Genomic DNA, 20571 nt, shown 5'->3' on the forward strand with positions numbered 1-20571 from the left:
TGTGGAGAGACTGTCTTAGTTATTTGTCTCACCAACGCCTTGCCAATGCCTTGATTGGGGGCTCTTGGCACTGCTGGAGTACACGTAGCAATATATCGTGTGGCTGCAAACACACAGACAAAATGGTCATGACATTGGCTAACCACAAGCTTTTAGCATGAGGAATAGAGTTCATACCTGCAGCTCAATATACACTGGTGTAGCTTGGTGAGTTAGAGGATTGTAAGGTATAGCTCTTAGTCTTGGGGCTGCATACAGCAGTTTATTTATGCAGGGTCACTGGCGTATCAGACAATGGCTTGTGATTGCTGTGTTGCCATTGAGCACTGAGCTGAGACACTAGTTGGTTAAACACAGCTTTTAGCAAAGGCTGGGCCATTCACACTGGTAGTTATTGTAGGGTCACTGGTGAGTGCTGGTTCAGTGAAATGGCAACAACTCTGTGAAAGGACCTGCTTGCATCATTAATCCATCATATTACTTAATTGTGAGTTAGAATCCAAGATGACATATTATCTGTTATTTCTGCCATTGCAAATCTCTAATGGAAGGTAATTAATAATCCAGATGGCTGATCACACATTTGTTTTCTCATGCACTCTAACTGTTCTGAGATGATCAGCCTTTAGTGTGCATTCAGGTAAAATGCCCTTTCTATAGAGCATATGCTTTAGGTGAAATATATAATAATTACAGGTCAGCGAATGTTGGAATTATGCCATTTGGTTATTTTATGCATAATTTGGGAATAGTTTCAAATTAATAAGTCACATTTAAATAGGTTTGATATGACTCGCATGTAATATTAACCAGCACAACGAAACAATCCGCTTTCCTTGACTCAAACTTACGATCTTAAGCTGAAATTCGTATTTAGCTTCGGTTTCTGTGAATGTCTTGCTTTTTTAAGTTTGTGAAGGACTGAGCCTCTGCAGGTGATATAATTATGCAGGTACTCGCCATGCCTCCATAATAAGGATTGCATTTTGAACTGGGCTTAACATAGGGCATCCATCGCTATAGTTCTGTCTGTGTCGGTGGCCGTTCAGTGGGAAATTTCCCTAATGTTAACTTTTATGCATCTTGAATTTTCTCTGTAGTTTTTCTTCTGATTCTGTTAATACATTTTTAACTGGAAGTGTTTGAAATTGTCTGTAGCTGAAATGTACTGGGGCAACGTGTACCTTTAAAACAATGGTGTGGTGCTCATTGACTTATTACTTTAGGGAAGTGCTCTGCTCATCGTTTGCCTAGTGGGGGGTTGTTTATGACAGCACTGCACGCTGGTTTATTATTATAGGGTTGCTGATGTACCCGGGCTGCTGCTGCTATTTTTTCATAGGACAAAATAGTGCAGGGTATAGCAGTCCAGGCTGGTGATCCAGGCTTATTCCTAATCCTGGCCATTGGCCCAAATTCCCTATGCTGACAGAGGATGGGAGCCTGGAGAGACCTCCTAAGAGCACGCTGTGTGGGAGTGATGGCAGGCAGTCCAGAAAATTGTATCCAGATCTCCTTGTCTGAGTGAAAGGCACCCAAGCCCAGGGCCTGGCGGCTGCAGTGACCTGGGGCTAGGGAAGAATGGAAATCTCAGATGAAGCTGGAAACAGGAGAGCCATAAAGTGTTTGCCGTTTATGCCCTAAATCCGCATTTAAAAACTGCCATAGCCTTTGTAACCAAATGATTGGGTGCAGTGCTGCTACAGCTGGAGTCAATGGGATGTAACCCCAGGTGGTGCCGGCAGCAACAAGGCCCAGGTTCAAGATCTAGAGGTTCCTCTTAACAATACAAAACAGAACCAACTCGAGCCCCCACCCACTCTCAAGGGCTGAGTCCATGTATAATAAAAGAAAACTTGTATTAAAAGGGAACGGGAACTCAGCATTAATTTGGGAAAACACTGCAACAGGGACACAAAAGCACGTAAACCATAAGTAACCCCCCCCCCCCCGTATGTTGGGCAGTGTCCTTTGCCTCAGTTTCCCATCTTGTGGTGCGAAAGTCCCTTTAACATGGAGCTCCCTTTCCCTCCGCTGCATCCCACTCCCAGCTGGCTGTCCATGGTCAGCAAAGACCCAGCGTTCAGAGATGCGTTCACGTGGCTTCACCTCCCACCCCTGAAAGGAGGTGGGGGCTTCAAGCAATGGCTCCAGTGCTGCTGCTGCTCGAAACTTGTCACCGCATCTGCAGCTGGCTCACTGCTGCTGCTGCTATCTCTGCTTCCGCCTCTGCCAGAGCCGCAGCACTCTGCTGCTGCTGGCCGCCTGCTGCCGCTGTTATCTCTGCCACCACCTGCCACCTCTGTCCCTGTTATCTTTGCTGCCGCTCCGCTCTGCCACTGTTCTCGCTGCTGCTGCTTGCCGCTCCCTGTCTGCCACTTCTGTGTTGCCGCCTTCTGAGGTTCCACCACTCACCACGCAGCCTCTGAGTTGTCTCACTGCAAAACTGTCTCCACACCAGGACTAAGGTTTAGTCCCTAGACCTCTCCTCCGTGATTTCAGCTCTAGTAATCACTGAACAGAAACAAGGATCTCTCGGAGTCTGGGCAGCTCCGTCTTTAACTGCTGGAGGAGGGTGTCAAATGGTATCTAGGACTCTTTAAACAGAGTCCACATCGCCAGCTAGGAACACCTGTCCCCACCCACTCTGATTTTTCACTGGCATTTGGTGTCCATATGCCTTGCTTAACAAATGAGGTTCCCTTCAGGGCGACCCCTTTAATCAGGGCATGCTAAGTACAGTTCTGCTGCCCTTTACTCATACCCACAGGGTAACATTTCTTGACCCCCTGCATTCAATAATAAAGTGAGTTTTAACTCAAAACAGCTAAAGTGGTTCACTTTGGCAAAGCAACTGTGTGTAACCCTCCCCAGCCCGAACACAGCACAGCTACTTCTCAGCAATAGCCTCCAGGCGAGAAGGTACAGGAGGTAATCAGGGTTCATACAAAGGCAATTGAATTCCCAAAGCTATAGTCTACATTCAGTTTATGTATAAGCGTCTCTATGGGCCCCTTCTCCATAGCACCTGAACACTTCAAAAACATTTGTAAGCCACCCCCATGGTAGGAAAGATTATTTTACAGCTGGGGAACAAGAAGCTCAGAGAGATTATGATTAACCCAAGGATACACGGGAAGTATGTGGCAGAGCTTTGAATCCAACTCAGATCTCCCAAGTTCCAAGCCAGACCATAGAATAATCCTTTCTCTCTTAAAGAACTACTCTTATCAGAATTGCTAACCACTCTGTAGCGGGATCAAGGTTAGACAGCAAGGGAAGGCTGGTTTTATGCAGTGCCAAGTGAACATAGGAGATCTGGAAAGTTTGGATCAAGTCAGATAAACACTCAAAAGGTAGAGTGCTTCCCCAGAAGGCCTAAACCTTTAGGGTTAGCAAAACTAGACTGAAGTTCTTGTGAGAAAAGACTGACAAGAGTTTCCTGATACTTCCGAATTCTGGTTCCATTGGAAACCTAGAACAAAACCAAACCAAACCCAGTAAAATGTTAATCAAATGTTCTCAAAGTGCAAACATGTTCAGACTAAGATCAGAAACAGAAATGTCTAAATACCATGAGAGATGGCCTCTCCTTTTGAAGCAGAGGCATGAAATGTAGAGTATGTGCTGTAGGCTATGTGCTGGTAACTATGAGTTATGTTTGTTTTCTGTGTCTTGCACCTTTAAATGGAAGGAAATTCGCTGCCTGCTGTGTTCATAAGCAGTTCAGGCTGGATCATACTAAAGTGAAGAACACATTCTGCTTTCTCTAGTCTGGAGACTTCACCTTCATTTTTTCTTTGTTTTTCCTCAGTCCAAAATAGAACTCAGCTAGACTAAAAATACATGTTTTGCCTTTTTTATATAGGAAACCCAATGGAAAATAGCAGACAGCTGATGCAAAAACCTGTCCTCACAAGGGTCCCCATATTGTGAACTCCAAGCATTCAAACATCATGACTTAGGCCTCCAAAATCACAAGATTGACTTAAACATCATGAGAGTTTTAAAAATAATAAATGTTGGGTTCTTATTTGCCTTTTGGATTCTGAGCCTTTGGGGGTTCATGCTTTCACACTTTTCTCCACAACCACAAGGACCAAAAACTTACCTTTTTTGTTTTTGAATGACAGCTGAGAGTCTCACATGATCACCTGACTCCAGGAGCTGGTGCTTTAAGAAAAACATCCAATATTGCAAGACTTGCAAAAGCACCATGAGATTGACAACAGTGAGGTCCCAATCTGGTGTGGAGACTTTGCCAGTCTGAATTTGTTGACCTGCAAGAAATACTTTAATGATGGGAATAGGGTAGGATGAGGAGAGACTTAGAACTTTAGCTGGCATGAGCAGAGGCTTTAATATGAACATTTGCCCTGTTTGATTTTGAAGGTGTATTTGGGTTTGAATAGTGATGATCACATCATTAGGATTTCTCTCCCAGCAGAGCGCCAGGGCAATTGTTTGTTCTAGAATTTTAGCCCTGTTTAGGGTGACCAGACGTCCCGATTTTATCGGGACCGTCCCGATATTTCCTTGTTTGTCCCGCGTCCCGACCGACGTGCGGTCGGGACAACCGGACAAACAAGGAAATGCCCCGAGCCTCGAGCCCGGAAGTGCTCACGCCTCCCCCCCCCTGCCCCGACTCCGCCCCCTCCTCCCCCGATTGGCTCCGTCCCCGAATCCCCGCCTCTTCCCCGGGCTCACCATTCCCCCTCCCTCCACAAGCGCTGGAGGGAGGCCCGGGAGACGCAGGGGAAGCGCGGGGCCGGGGTGAGTAACAGTCCGGCCTGGCCCAGTGCAGGCAGGACTCAGTTGGGTGGTTGGGAGAGGAGGGGGGCGACCCGCGGGGCCAGGCGGCGGGGGAGGAAGCGGCCATGGCGCTCGGCGGCTCTGGCGCCCCCGAACCCCCCGAGCCGGGGCCTGCAGCAGCGCGTACGCTGGGCCCAGCCCCTGGCTAGGCACGTCTGGGCTGCCCAGCTGGTGCTATCCCGCGGCGGCCCCGGGGCGGAGGCATCGGCAGCCCAGCCCCGTTCGTTCCCCTGCGGGACGGGGGGACTGGGGCCTGCTGCCCCCGCTCCGGGGCCGCCGCGGGATAGCACCAGCTGGGCAGCAGCCCAGACGCGACTGGCCAGGGGCTGGGCTGGGCGCAGCGTGCGCGCTGCTGGGTCCCCGCAGCAGGCCCCGGCTCGGGGGGTTCGGGGGCGCCAGAGCCGCAGCCGCGGAGCGCCATGGCCGCTTCCTCCCCCGCGGCAGTGGGAGCTGCAGCAGCGGCTGCTCCCGAGTCCCGCTGCCCGGGGGTGAGAACAGCCACCGCCTGGCCCCGCGGGCCGCCCCCCTCCTCGCCCTACCACCCAACTGAGTCCTGCCTGCAAGGGACCAGGCCGGACTCTCACTACCCCGGCCCCGCGCTTCCCCTGCGTCTCCCGGGCCTCCCTCCAGCGCTTGCGGAGGAAGGTGTTTTTTTTTTTTTTTGGCCCCGCCCCCCGCCACGCCCCCCCCCACGTCACCCCCCCACCCACCCCCCCCGCGTCCCGATATTTGTCTTTGGTGATCTGGTCACCCTAGCCCTGTTTCTATTCCAAGCATGAACCCAGGGTCTTTAAAGCACCGCCCCCTGCAATCAGTGTGATCAATATAGCTAAAACAGGCCCCAGAGAACACTTTGAAAGCCTACCCCATCATGTTAGAGTTATTCAGAAGCAGGATGCGGTGGTTTATTTTTCAGTGTAACACATTACTCTGCTTGTGTATGTGCAACATTGCTCCCTCCAGTCTTACACAGAGGGATACACTGTTCACATTGCTGGAGGAATAGCCCCGCTGGGAAGAACCATGCTATGTGACTGGCTATCAATTGTCCCTGCAGACTCCGTTCAGGGGCAGTTCTTCTTACCCCATTTTCAGGTGCTGGGAAGCAGGCTCTGTGTATCTGAGTTCTGCATCTTCTGCTCGAGCTCCAGTGCGTCAGGCACCCAGGCAGAGGGAACAAAGGGCGTCAACCCAATGTTCCAGTTCTGTCCATTTGGCAGAAATCCTGCAAAATGCCCTTGGCCAAGGAAATTTCTCTCAGCCAGGAACCCTACACAGCCCGAAAAGTGGGTGTTGTGGGGTGGGAAACAGAGCATGGCCACGTTTACCAGGAGATGGAATGATTCAAGTCCATCTTTTCAGCAGCCTCCACTTTTCAGCTGTTTTGCGCGCCGCAGCCGCTCGGGATCTCCCCCTCCCTCCCGGGTTTGAGAGCCTGGGAGGGAGGGGGAGCAGCGGCGCGCGAGCGGCAGCAGCGGAGGTGAGTTAGGGCGTCCGGGGCACATTTTTAGGGGCGGCATGGCCCGCGCCAGAATGCTGCCCCTAAAAATGTGCCGCCCCAAGCACCAGCTTGTTTTGCTGGTGCCTAGAGCCGGCCCTGTATCTAGCATCTCTCTACACTAGCATTTGGCTCCTCTTTGCTAATTACTGCCCAGTTATGTCTTGGACTTACACTACTTCCTAACATGGGGCTTGCTGATGGATTCTGCCAGGTAAATGCCACATTTGCCCTTTGCAATAACCATTGCATTTGTCCCTGGCGTTGCCACTGCCGGACTCATTATTGCGATGGAAGTGTGCGACGATTCTGCATCCATACTCCCCCGGTCCACCTTGCATGCACTAGAACATAAAAAACAGGAACTGACAGACGTATTCACTGTGTTTCCTTTCTGCTCCATCACACAAGACATTAAACGGACTCTCAGCTCTATTGTCATGGGGACAGGTACAAAGCATTAGTAGTCAGTGGATGGTTTCCTTATATAACAAAAGAACAAAGGTGTTGTTTTGAGGGAGAGAGGGAGTGCTTTTGTTTTCACTTCACTTTCTAGACTGCCAAGCTCCACAGGTGCCTCAGTCATCCCGAAGTGCACCAATAACTATGGCCTCACCAGGCAATGCTAGGGAAATCTGCAGTATTGGGGCGGGGACAGCGGTGAGAGGATGTGGTTGGTAGGATGATTAGAATAGTCAAGACACCTGGATTCTATTCCTGGATTGGCCAGGATCACCAGGCATGTGGTCTTTGCTTCGGTATCCTCATATGTAAAGTGGTTATAATAACACTGGGCTAGATTGTGTCTTTAGGCAAGAGGCGGTGTGCAGGGTGCATCCTCCCAGACACAGCCCTGGGAGGAGGTGTGCCTCTGAGACACTGCGCCGAGGAACAATGCCCTGACCCAGTGCTGTCAGGGACTAGGCGGGTGCATTGTAATTTACTCAACGTCTGGGTAGCCCACACAGGGGGAAAAGAGGTGTTCTTACTCCTCTGTATGTCTCTATGCAGGCAGACACAGACAATATAACAGGCAGTCGAGCTACTGTGCTTGCCTCATAATAATAATAATTCCTAGCTGTTATAATACCTAGCTTTCGATCACAAAGCTCAGGTGACTGCCATTATCCCCTTTTTACAGATGGGGAAACAGAAGCACAGAGATGAAGCGACTTGCCCAAGGTCACCCATTAGGCCTTTTCCAGTGAGTCATGGTCCAGTGCCTTATCTATTAGACCATAGTGCCTCCCTCAGAGTGAGACGGTTAATTTTATTCGTGTTTGCAAAGTGCTTTATGACTCGCGGATACAGCTCACTATGGGCTCAATCCTGCTCTCGCTGAAATCAATGGGAGTGTTTCCATTGATTTCAACGGGCACAGGATCAAGTTGTATATAAGTGGAAAGTATTACTAGCATTTGTTAAAAAGTTGGGCTTGTCAATATTGCTTTAGTCTCACAATTTATTTATTTAAGTGTGTAAAAAACCCTTACAATACACAGAATTCTTTAATTGTTTTAAAACAGTAACTAAAACTGGGATTACATATTTATTTATTTATTTATTTTATTGTAAACATTCCTTTCCAGCAATCTGAACTACCCAACATTTGTCTGTCTCTCCGGGCGTTTGGGTCACTATCATCACTTAGGTATCCTAGTGCCTGAGAATTAGAAATTCAAAGTGACTCGAAACAAAAATTAAAATGACCAGTCAGTTGTCACAGCCCAGATTAAATGCAAAAAGTAACTGTACTGCATAAATGGGGGAAAGTGAGGCTTTCTATTGCATATTTCAGTTCTCTTATCTACCATGTGGATCTCTGTGTTGTGGTTCACTTCCCAACAGCACCATTCTCTTGTGTTCCTGTGATCTCTTATCCCGGAGGAAGATCTCTACTACCTACTCTGTGGTTGAGACATTTGGCATGTATAGCAGGAAGGATAATTTTCCCCTTATTGTTGAAAAGAACATTTTTATTCTTTTGTGTTTACTATATCATTAGAAGTGCTCACAAAGAGGTGGGTATTCTCCAAAATCTCCAGTTCCTTGACCTTTAAAGCTCACTGTAGGAAGACAAAACACTGGAGCTGTGATAAAAGAGATGTTGTTTAGCACAATGAAATCATCAGTTAGAAAAACAGAAAAAAATCCAGAAAAAAGGGTTGTGGCATTTTTTTCCCTTTGGCAATTTAAAGGGACAGTCAATTTAAAAATCATATATTGGAAACAAAATTCCTTACCCATAAATATTTAGGTTATTAAAACAGAAAGAATAGTATAAAATTAAATTTTCTCTTCACTCTTTATGCTTTTTATTTACGTTGTGCCTTTCTTGGACAATGAGTATTCATGAAGTCAGTTTCATATTTATTTATAGGTAGATTTACTTTCAGGTTCTCAGTAATGCAATTTTTTTTTTGAGGCACTGGAAAGAAAAATGTATTTATTTGAAAACAACTTTCTGTTAGGTTCTCATGATAAAAAAAATCCTTTCTGTTGAGTTTGGGTTTTACAAAATGTTTGTACATATGCTAAATGTTGGGCATTATTGGAGTTGATCAGTAGAGTGGGGCTATTTTTTTTTCTATTTCTTCTTTTGTCAAAAGATCCAGATTTATTTTATTTTATGGGTTGCCCTATTGTATTAATTTAGATGAAATATATGGACCAAAGTATCAGAGGGGTAGCCGTGTTAGTCTGGATCTGTAAAAAGCGACAAAGAGTCCTGTGGCACCTTAAAGACTAACAGATGTATTGGAGCATAAGCTTTCGTGGGTGAATGCCCACATGCATCTGACGAAGTGGGTATTCACCCACGAAAGCTTATGCTCCAATACATCTGTTAGTCTTTAAGGTGCCACAGGACTCTTTGTTGCTTATATGGACCAAAGGGTTAAAATAACCCATTCAGTGTCCAGCATTAAATAGTGTTACACAAGATCCAGGGTTTGGTATATAGAGACCTCAGCCTGCTTAGTGCCATGCCAAACACACCATTCAATATCCTTTTAACCAGTTATTAAAGATACAGACAAGGAAAAACAGTTAAAGCATTTGAGACGTTAAAATATTAAGTAAGGCTTTAATTTTATCAACATCCCTTCTTCCTTTTACTGGAGAGAGTTTTAGAAGGGGAAAAATACCCTTGTTGGACAGTCCCTTAGATGTATCAAAGATGGTAATAACTGGCCTATTGGGGGAAAAAAGAAGAAGCAAGTTAAGATGGACTGGAGCTGTTGTTTTTGCTGCTATTGTTAAAGTCCAATCCTGTTTCATTTCTGGTGGTGTTTGGGGTCAGCTGGAGCAGGTAGGTGTGGCGGTGTCATCTGCATCCCTCTCTCTTTAGATTGGTCTGGTTAGGACATGCCTGAGGATTAGGGAAAAGAAGGTTCAGGGTCCCAGGAAATGGGAGTTAAAGGGTGGCAACCATGATGGTGAACCTTCCTGTAGTAGTCTCTGTCTGTTCTTTCTTTCTCCGTCTGTTCTTCCTTTTAATCTGTTTTTCTATATTCTCCCCCCAAATCTCTTTCTTTAAGGACCCACAATGGGAGTGGTGGCCAGAATAGCCCATTGCATTGTTATTTTGTCCACCAATTACACCTAATATCTGACACACCAATTTTGGTTCATTAATTTCTGGTTCCACATCTTTTGTTTTTGTTTATGTTTTTGTTTAATTAAGCATGATTTCAACATAGTCCTTGAATTATATCAACCTGGCCTTTTTTGTTTGGCGTAATTTAGTCTCTCTATCTGGTTCTTTTGTACCTGTTTATAACATTCATTATGGAAATCAACTTGACTTGCTTTTTATTGACATTTGTTATAGGTTATTGTAACATTTTATGAACCTTTATAGACTTTTTACAATTAAGCTCTCAACTAAGGTAAATTTGTAGATCTCTGAACCAAAAAAATCCATTATTCACTCAGCTCTAATTAATAGTGCCTTTTACCCAGTTTCTAGTTTACGGCAAATGTAACAAATGGAGGGTTTTTATTAACAATTAGATTCATATACTTGCAAACACACTGAGGTTTTCCTAAGACATAAGAATTAGCTATCAGCCAGATATACTTTTTATTTTGGGAGATTACTGCATATTATGTTTATTTGGTGATGAGAGGGAAGTTTACTGCTTTGAGAACATAGCAACCCTTATTTGTTGTTTTTTTGCAAGCGATGCAACTTTAGAATGTTCACTGGCCAATCCAAACCCTTTGAGAATGTTCACCAGCCAATCCAAACTCACCTTCATTCCACAAATACTTTTCAGAAATTCTGTTCATCCCAGGAATTGGCTATGGACCCTGGTGTAATTAACGCAACAGAATCCCTTGATGTTAAGGTAGGGCATTCTGACGGACTGAGGCAGGTTTTTTATGAGAAACATAAGGATCAGAAGAAACTGCAATTGGAATGAAAATCAGTATTCATTCAGACATCATATATTATAACGTTTACTTAAACCTCAATGTCCCATCAGGGTTTAGACTGAAATGAAGTTCAGATACATTCAGATTTCTGAACCAGACATACTTTGCCCTTTTCAAATCAGTCTCCTGTGGTGAAAGCAAACAGCTTATTTCTCCTTCAAAAGATTTATTCCTTTCACAGCAGATCCCAAATGGTGTTATATGAGACACAGGAGCTTTAATGATATATGCTTGAAACAGGTCTTTGTTTAAAGTGGATTGATTCTATGTATGGGTTTATTTTGGTTCAGTGACCTTTACAATGTTGATTAGACCCCATCTTCTTCATTTTATTAAATTATTATTATTTTATGTTTGGGATCAAAATTGACCTGAGGCAAAGTTTTATTTAGTGAGGGAATTCAGCCCTGTGCTGCAGCCATTTTAAGCCAGCCATGCTGGTGCAAAAAAATGGCTTCAAAGGGGCTTTAAGTAGGGTTACCATATTTCAGCAAGCAAAAAAGAGGACGGGAGGAGCCCCGCCCCTGCCCCTCCCACTTCCCGCCCCCCCAGAACCCCCAACCCTCCCCCCGTTCCTTGTCCCCTGACTGCCCCCTCCTGGGAACCCTGCCCCTAACTGCCCCCCAGGACTCCACCCCCTATCTAAGCCTCCCTGCCTCTTGTCCCCTGACTGCCCCAACCCTTATCCACCCCCCCACCCCCAGACAGACCCCTGGGACCCCCACGCCCCATCCAACCACTCCCCACCCCCTGACAGCCCCCCCCAGAACTCCCAACCCATCTAAACCCCTCTGCTCCCTGTCCCCTGACTGCTCCGATCCCTCTCCCCACTCCTGCCCCCTGACAGCTCCCCCCCAGAACTCCCAACCCCCCACGCCCCCCCGCTCCTTGTCCCCTGACTGCCCCCTCCTGGGACCCCTGCTCCTAACTGCCCTCCAGAACCCACCCCCTACCTAAGACTCCCTGTTCCTTGTCCCCTAACTGCCCCCTCCTAAGACCCCCCCAAACTACCTCCCAGGACCTTACCCCCTATCTGTATCCTGACTGCCCAAAACCTTCTCCACCCCCCCAAAAAGTCCCCCCCCCCGAACTCCCGGCCCCCCCGTTTCTTGACTGCCCCCTCCAGAACCTCCCTGCCCCTTCTCCTGCCCCCTGGCCCCCTTACCCTGCTGCTCAGAACAGGGTGTTGGGCTCTGTGCGAGCCGGACACGTGGCTGCGCTCCCCAGCACAACAAAACCCGGTCCCTGGCCCTGCACAGTGCTGCCGGAGCCGGGCTGCAGGGGAGGAGGAGCTGCCGGCTCAGAATGCAGGGCGGATCCGGCTCCTCTACAGCTGCTCCGGAGTCCAGCCCGGGACTTCCCTGCAGCCCTCCCAGCCGCTCGCTCTGCTCTGCCAGGGAGGGGGGAAATCCCGGACATTTTGAGTGCTTTACAAATTCCCCCGGACACTATTTTTAGCACAAAAAGGAGGACATGTCCGGGTAAATCCGGACGAATGGTAACCCTACTTTAAGATGCTGCAGGGAACAACACCCTGGTGCAGGAGGCCTTCCTGCTAGATGCAGGGCTGGCCACAGTGTCTCAAGCTGGAGCCACTGACATAGTGGATGTTCTGGAGGCAGGAGGAAGTGTGGCTGGGGAGCATTCCTAGCTATTTACCCTGCAACCACATATAGCCCATATTGGCTATGGCAATCTCAGTGCAATGTAGGGCAGCCCTAATCCTTGCCCTAACCAGCTGAACTGTTCCCCATCCAGTGGCAGCCTCAAGATAGGGAAGGCATATGCTGTTCCCTGTGCTGGGCTCTGCACTGGTGCAGGGATGAATTTAGATCTATCTATTGTAATTGGAACCTTTGCAGTTAATAATCAGCACCTTGAATCTGGAATGGCATCCCATTCAGAGCATGGGGCAGAAGTAGAATATGCTCCCCTCTAGCTTTCTCTTCTCAGAAGGAGAGTAACAGCTTTCTGCACTACCTGCAGATTTCAAGGGGCCTTCTAGATCAGACCCAGCCCCCAGGCAGTGTGCACTGCAAGAGTCTAGCCTAGAGGGAATGCAGGCATGGATGAGTAGGCTGGGTCCCACATCTAAGAGGACAAGCTGCGTTGAAAGCTAAAAGTTGCTACCCTATTTTTCTTCTCCAGTATTCCTCTCTATAATTTCCCATTGTTACCATGTCTATTTTTATTAATTGGGCTCCTGATGTTTTTACTAATAAATGTGTTGTCATTCCCTCTTCTTCCTCACAGCTATGGGTGAACCAAGAAGACGGAGTAGAGGAAGGAACCAGCGAAGTACAGAATGGCCATTTGGATCCAAGCGCCGACTGCCTCTGTCTCAGCAGAACCCTTCAGAACCGGGACCAGATGAGAGCCAACGTAATCAATGAAATCATGAGCACAGAGCGGCACTATATCAAGCACCTCAAGGACATTTGTGAGGTATGTGGGGGCTGTGGGGAGTCTTCAGTTGCTAGAACAAAGAAGAATAGTGTGTGACCAGGATCCAGATATCTAGACTGTACGTGAGTGGTGGGGAAAGAGAGAGAGAATCTCCAGGCTTTATCAAGAGACTTGTGTCTTATTTTTAAGTGCAAGGAAAGGTCATTAAGGGACAGGACTGGCCAAGCCATTGTATGAAGCATAACATCAACTTCTAAAGCAATACACCCCTTCCAATCATCAACAAAAAGAAAATGAGGGCCAGCCACACTTTTTCATTATTTCACCCAGGTTTGGGGCCTGACCACAAAATGCTTATTCCTAACAATCACCAGTGATTCAAAGACCTGGAAAAAAACATGGGAAATTCCAACATGAAACAATTGTTTAAGGTTGTTGTACACTTTGTTGTTGTTATTGTCCTTTTTGATAATTGAATTTATTTTATTTGGTATCCATAAAAGAAGAAATTGTATGAACTGTGGCTGGGAACTGCAATAGACAGGGGCTTTGAAATTCACCCATCCTCCCACAAACAGCTTTGCCAGTGCACCACAATCCGGTGCCTTCAACACGCCCCTGCTATTTCAGTCATGGACTCCCCACACATTTCTGCCAATGCAACACAATCCCCACCTGCTATCCCAGTCCTAGGCTCCCCACAAAGCTCTGTCACTGCACCCTAATCCTGACTCAAAGCCCCCACTGCTATTCCAGTGCTGCATGCTCACACAGCTCTGTCTAAGCACCCTCTAGGCCTGCCTCACCCCTCTTGTGAATTTACGTTCATCCTGACTTGGATCGTCTCATTCTGTTCTAGTCTTTAGCCTCTCTCCCCACTCCCCCGCCAGGCTGATAGATATTTGTACCAAGTCATCCTGTGTTTGTAGTTGTGTACAAAACTAGAGTGAGGGCTCCAAAGTCTTTTCACCTGCTGACCTAAGCCTGGTTGAACCTGGCTTTCTACAATCGAAAATTCAGTCCTGCACTATTCCAGCTAGCCTTATCTACTGGAAGGGGATGGCTCATATCCAAATAACCAGGCTCACAATACTTAGGATGCCTGAAACCAAAGACTGGATACTGAGAAGGTTCTGCTCCTTCTGAGGTAGATTGAGTTCCAAGCACTTTCATGTGTAGAAATCATCCAGTTGAAACCTTCAAAACCAAGATCCTGTCTGCTCTCCATGGATATTAAAGGTCCTATGACACTTCTTTGTAAAAGTAGGTGGATTGTCACTTTCATTGATCATACCTTCCTCTCCTCCCACGGCTATCCAGCTTGCAATGCAATGCCTCTCTCTCTCTCTCTCTCTCTCTCTCTGGGGGTGGCTGCATCTGTGTGTGTGTGTGAGAGAGAGAGAGAGAGATTTATGAGTAAAGATTGAAATGTGAACTCTAAGTAACAGATTTAGTTGAAAATTGAGTTCAAATTAATTAAAAATGGGACTATTAAGACAGTGTTCTGACTTTTTTTCATACCAATTCTACTAACAAATGGCCAGATTTTTGTCCTTCAGACATTCCATATAATTAAAATTCAGTGCCAGCTACCTTTGAATGTACATGTGAAGAAATTAGGTTGTAATTAAAGCAAATTTAGTATCAGTTGCTTTCGCCTATCTTTTCTATTATGTTCACAACTTTCCTTTACTCAAAATGGCTGCCATTTCCTCTAATTTACAATGGGATTGAAACTCCGCAAGGGGATTGGAGTGACTTGTGCCCTCACTACATTTTCTCACTGTGTGAATTAAATAAATATAGTTGTTTAATTATATTATGTACAATCTAAAGGATACCCCAGGTGGATTGTTATCAACGTTTGAAGCCGGGACCTTGAGATCCTCAGCCAAAATCTCCTTCCTGATACTACAGTAACTGTTATCTTCAGTGTGGGGGAGAACTACACACAAGTCATTAATCTCCTTCACTATATAGCATAACACCCTAATTACAGCCTCAGCAACATTAGCAAATATTCAGATTGACACATGTACACAAGTTAAGTGTGCAGTGTGTCATGTTATAACACATGAGGTTATAATTACAATTTTGTGTTATGTACTGCAAGAGAAGTTAATGTGTTGTGTGTACCATGCTTCCCTATAAGTAGGAGGCAGAAGTAAGTTCCTTGTGATGAGATGGAGTCTGTTACTGTCAGAAGAAACTTGCTGTGGTGAACATTAGACTATGGTTAAGAGGTTGTCCCTTGGCATTTCCTTCTATTTAGAGTTTATGTTGCGGGGGTTTAAGGGATGGAGGTTTATATATAGGGCCAGATCCTCGGGTGATGTAAATTGGTGTAGCTCCATTGACTTCAGGGGAACTTTGTTGAGGATCTAGCCCATAGCTTCTAAAGTGTATTGGGATCTGTCAGAATAAATGGTACATAGAAGTATATTGTTACCATGAACTTTGTTAGGTCAATAGAGTCTGATAAACAGTCTATGAATCTGGCTAAAATTAGAAATCAGATTCCTACTATAAGAGAGCTAGAAAGGAAATGGTTTTCTTGTTCTGCAAAAGTTTTTGAGATTTCAAAAAATTTGAAAAAGCAAAATCTCAAAAATTTTTACAAACTGAAAATCTGTTTTTTTAAATAAAAAGTTGGAATCTAAACATTTCACCTCAATAATTTTGAAACATTTCCTTTAGCTTTCAATCATTTTTATTCATTCTTAATTTTTACTATAATCAGCTTATATTTCAAAATGAAAAGTTATTTCAGACTGGAAAACCAGAATTTCTCATTTTGAATATGTTGAAATGAAAAGTTTTGACAACTTCAAAACCTTTTTTCAAAATGTTTTCGAGTCAAGAAATTTGTCAGAACTGACCCTTTCCTGGGAAAAGTTTGGGTTTAGATTAATCGGCATTTTCAGAGAAAAGTTTTTGGTGAAAAATTCCTGATCACCTCTACTCTCTAAGCCAGATGTATCCATTTTTCTAATGTTTTCAGACAAATATTCATTGCCTTTGAGTGAAAGGAATAGCCTCTTTCTTTTTACAGCTCCTTCACTCTCTCGTCACCCGTCCTCCTCCTTTCAGAGCTTCATCCTCTCCTTAGTCTTAAAGACCTATAATCAAAGTCCTTTGCTTTGAGTTAATGCCACTGACATTTTAAAATTTATCAGTCCTGTGCCCAGCCTCTGGAGAATCAATACTGAAAAGTCCCTAATGACTTTATCTCAGAGAACTTCCTCCTCCTTTGTGTTAAACTGGTCCTGTTTCTGCTGATAAGGCAAAAATCCATCCAAAGCAGAAGGGAGATTTTTCATGCTTTTTCAAGTGTGGAAGAACCTTGGGATTTCAATTTGGGAGCAAGTCAGTTTAATTCAACTATGTCGTTTCGATCAAAGGTGTTTGACCTGAAGAAGCAGCAGCTTTACTGTGTATTGTTTCTTAGCCTCTGCTGGCATTTTTCAGTTTAACAAAAGAAAATCTGAATTTGCCACTTGCCTGCCATGTCACTGGGCTTTCTGGGGCCAGATCCTCAGCTGATGTATATGGGCATAGCTCCATTGACTTCAGTGAAGCCACATTGATTTACATAAGCTGAGGATCTGGCCCATTGTGTCAGGAGATGTATATCTCCATGACTCTTATCTTGCTGTGAATGATACTGAATATAATTGTAGGATAAATCTTACCAGAAGGTGGAGTACCAATAAAGGGTTCAGATGCCTTTTTAAACTAGAGAAGACAGAAATGAGCATTCTCATTTGCAAATGTGATGGGTCATGCGTTGCTGGAGAGAAGCTCACCTTGCTCAAATGAAATGTGCAAATCAGAACAATGTTTGCTCTGAGAAGGCTTGGAGACAGCTTAATCACTCCAGACTCTATCCAAATAAGTTGACTTGACTGCATGCTTTTGTGCTTAAGTGGAGTGTGGCTAGACTTAGAGATAGCTAGGACAGCTTGATCTCCTGTCAGCACTGCAGGGTGAGCACAGACAGAGGTGTTATCCTATGCTGCAGAGTGAATAGTCTTCTGATAACAAGCTAATGAGGCACAGAAGCGCTGCTGACATAGGTAAACTTTACAAATCCCCCTACTCTTATTTCTAGGATGGCAGGGAAAGCATTGCATTATTATAAATTGAGTCATATGGAAGAAGAAATCTGACAGGCTTATGAAAGTCAGGACTGATTTAGTATAGAGCAGGGGTAGCCAACCTATGGCACGCGTGCCGAAGGCGGCACACGAGCTGATTTTCAGTGGAACTCACACTGCCCGGATCCTGGCCACTGGTCCAGGGACCTCTGCATTTTAATTTAATTTTAAATGAAGCTTCGTAAACATTTTGAAAACCTTATTTACTTTACATACAATAGTTTAGTTATATATTATAGACTTATAGAAAGAGACCTTCTAAAAACGTTAAAATGTATTACCGGCATGCGAAACCTTACATCAGAGTGAATAAATGAAGACTCGGCACACCACTTCTGAAAGGTTGCCGACCCCTGGTATAGAGTATAGCAGCATGAGCCAGGTCTCGCTGCTAATATGTAATCACATAACATCTTCTAAAGTCAATAATAATAATAATTAATAAAGATATCCCATCTCCTAGAACTAGAAGGGACCTTAAAAGGTCATTGAGTCCAGCTCTCTGCTTCACTAGCAGGACCAAGTACTGATTTTGCCCCAGATCCCCAAGTGGCCCCCTCAAGGATTCAACTCACAACCCTGGGTTTAGCAGGCCAACGCTCAAACCACTGAGTTATCCCTCCCACCCAACAGCTCAAGAAATGCTAGATTGCTGCAGGTCTTGGGTGAGTCAAGACACTCGACTTGCAGCTTCCTGTCTTAAAACACACCCAATGCCAGTATGTTCTGGAGCTTCACAGGTCTATTATTTATTATATCCAAAAAACAACATTAAAAGAACATTAAGGTTGCAAAGTCAAGCGCTCAAGAGTTAGGGAATGCCAGTGTTAAAGCTGCCTGTTGCCTCTTTGAACTGAGATTTTTCAAAGACTTGGCCAAATTTGGGTGAATTTTCAGTGGAGCAGCAAAAGGCATATCCTTGCCATAAAGGTCACCACTTTGCTATGTTGCAAGCCTTGCTCCACAGTACGGAGGCACTAGAGCAGTGGTTCTCAATGTATTTATCATTGTGGGCCAGATATGTGGCCCACAATGTGTTATGTGGGCTGCAGGTTGAGAACTACAGCGCCCCCCTCCACTAAAACTCCCCACAGACCCCTACACTCAGCGCCCCCCTCCCAGAGACTCCTCCACAGAGTGGGGCAGGAGCGAAACACAGCGCATGGGGCCAGGCAGCTGGGACCCAAACTTCGCCCCATGTGGGGCTGGGCAGCTGGGACCTCAGACCCCGCCCTGCATGGGCTGGGACCGGATTTTTTTTAGCAGGCAGCTGGGCTGCAACTGTGTGTTAATTGGGCTGTGGGTTGCACTAAAGCTTCTCAACAGAACAGCTGCAAGAATTTTTTAACTATGAGCAAAACAATGTATTTCCGCCCTAGCCTCATTCTCAGAAATGGCTGAACCATTTTTCAGAACTTCATAAACAAATGTAGCTTAAGGTAGTCATCTTGCATAGAGAATTTCAGCCCAAACAGTTGGAGTTTGGCAAAGTAATAAGCAACTAAAAATAGGTCTTATAGTGGGAACTGTCAGACAACCTTAACCATATGCTGCACTCTAGCTCCACCTAGAATAGAAGACCTTAGACGGACATGGAATTTTGCAGACATATAAAAAGATATAGTCCCTACCCCAAAGAGTTCACAGTCTAAAGTTTTGATCCTGAGGTGTGCTGTACACTGGCACTTCCCTTTGAGCTAAAGGGCAGAGATACAGGGAGGAGTCATACTGTGGAGAGCCTTGAGCATGAAGATGAGGAGTTTATACTTAATGCAGAATGACCCTGGGAAGCCAGCAAAGGCATTCAAACAGTGGAATAACATGAACAAAGCAGTGGGCAAGGAAGATGATTTTAGCTACAGCATCTTGTAGGGATTGCAGATGGGAGAGTGAGAGGTACGAAGGCCAGAGACAAGGAGGTTTCAGTACTTGAACAGAGAGATGATTAGGACATGGCCAGAGTTTTATAAATAGGGTGAAGAATACAGGGCATACTATAAAGAAGAGGTAGAGGGAGAACCAGCGGAGCCTGGACAGAGAAGGAAAGAGATCAAAGATAACCCCAGTGTTATGAGTAGGTCAGGGAGAAAGGGGAGAAAAAGCCATGCAAGTTCTTTCACTAACATTTGCCTCTTCTCTGAGCTCACAAAACCTCTATGACACAGGAGCAAGTTTTACCAAGTGTCAGCATGTTGATGGAATTCCACCTGAGAATTGTCTTGGGGCTAAAGTGACTCTGAGCATTTCATGGCAAACTTTCTACATTGCTACTCAGAATGTCAAGCTGAGTTTGTTGTTTGAGGTTGATCATATAAGACCTCCGATGGGGAGAGCCTACCGGGAGGGCTAGTTGCTGCTGTCTTCATGCATTCTTTCAGGGAGGTGGGCCACCTTTTGCTTGCTGTCTCTTAGCCAGCCAGCACCAAATGTTGGTGGCAGTGAGTGGCCTGGGTGCAGTGTGCGGAAGAGGGCTCTTTATCACTCCCCTCCTTCAAAGGACCATCCAAGAGCTGAGGAGGCAGTGGCCCAGCCTCGGGCCCCTTCTCTTCCTAGAGGACATCAGACTGGAGAGTGATCCATCCCCTGAAAATGTCAAAGAAGAGGGAGTAACCACAGACCATTCCCTGTTAGATTTCATTGGGCAGTGGTGCAGAGAAGGCCCTGTAGGAGTGATGTGGAATGAACTGTGTGGACAAAGAGCTGCATTGAAGGTGATATGTCCTAATAGTTCCAAGAAACATCTAAATCTTGACCTTATTTACATTCCTCATCCTATCGGATGAAATATTTTGAGAACCGAGCAGTGGGGATGGCCCATGAGGGGAATGAACTGGTTCATTGCTAGGAAGAGGGGAACCAACAAGCGATTTCCTGTCTAGTATCTTCTCAGTTTCATTTCCTTCGTCTGTTTTCTCTCTCCTTCTCTGTGGAAGAAAAAGGGAGATGGGTCACATCCCATGCCTCTTTATATACCAACTCCAGGGCTTAGAAAACTTAGCACTTAATCTCCTGCAAATATTCTCCAACTTTGCTATTCCACAGGGGCAACATCAAAAAATACTTTAAAAGGAGACAGTTTGTCAGCTATTTGTAGGTCTTCATTGAGCAAAGTGTTCTCCAACATCTGCTCATCAGTCAGCTATCCCTAGCCTGAGCAAACCTGATGGAATGAGTGGCAGAAAGATGACATTGTTTTATGCAACAAAAGTAAATTTACTGGAAAAACTCTGCAGCCTTCTAGCTGGTGCTTGCTGTGTA

General features: G+C 45.5%; 1 protein-coding gene across 13 annotated transcripts in view; it reads left to right on the forward strand.

Annotated features, from left to right (window-relative positions):
* ARHGEF9 (Cdc42 guanine nucleotide exchange factor 9) overlaps window positions 1–20571 on the forward strand; it is a 324587-nt gene that overhangs the window by 238311 nt on the left and 65705 nt on the right. For all 13 annotated transcript variants that reach the window (XM_065557243.1, XM_005295667.5, XM_065557244.1 and 10 more), the window contains one exon: window positions 13004–13195. In XM_065557243.1, coding sequence (XP_065413315.1) covers window positions 13004–13195 — 192 coding nt within the window. The remainder of the gene's footprint in view (window positions 1–13003; window positions 13196–20571) is intronic.

Source organism: Chrysemys picta, chromosome 9 (assembly GCF_011386835.1).
Source record: "Chrysemys picta bellii isolate R12L10 chromosome 9, ASM1138683v2, whole genome shotgun sequence".
NCBI classification, from domain to species: domain Eukaryota; kingdom Metazoa; phylum Chordata; order Testudines; family Emydidae; genus Chrysemys; species Chrysemys picta.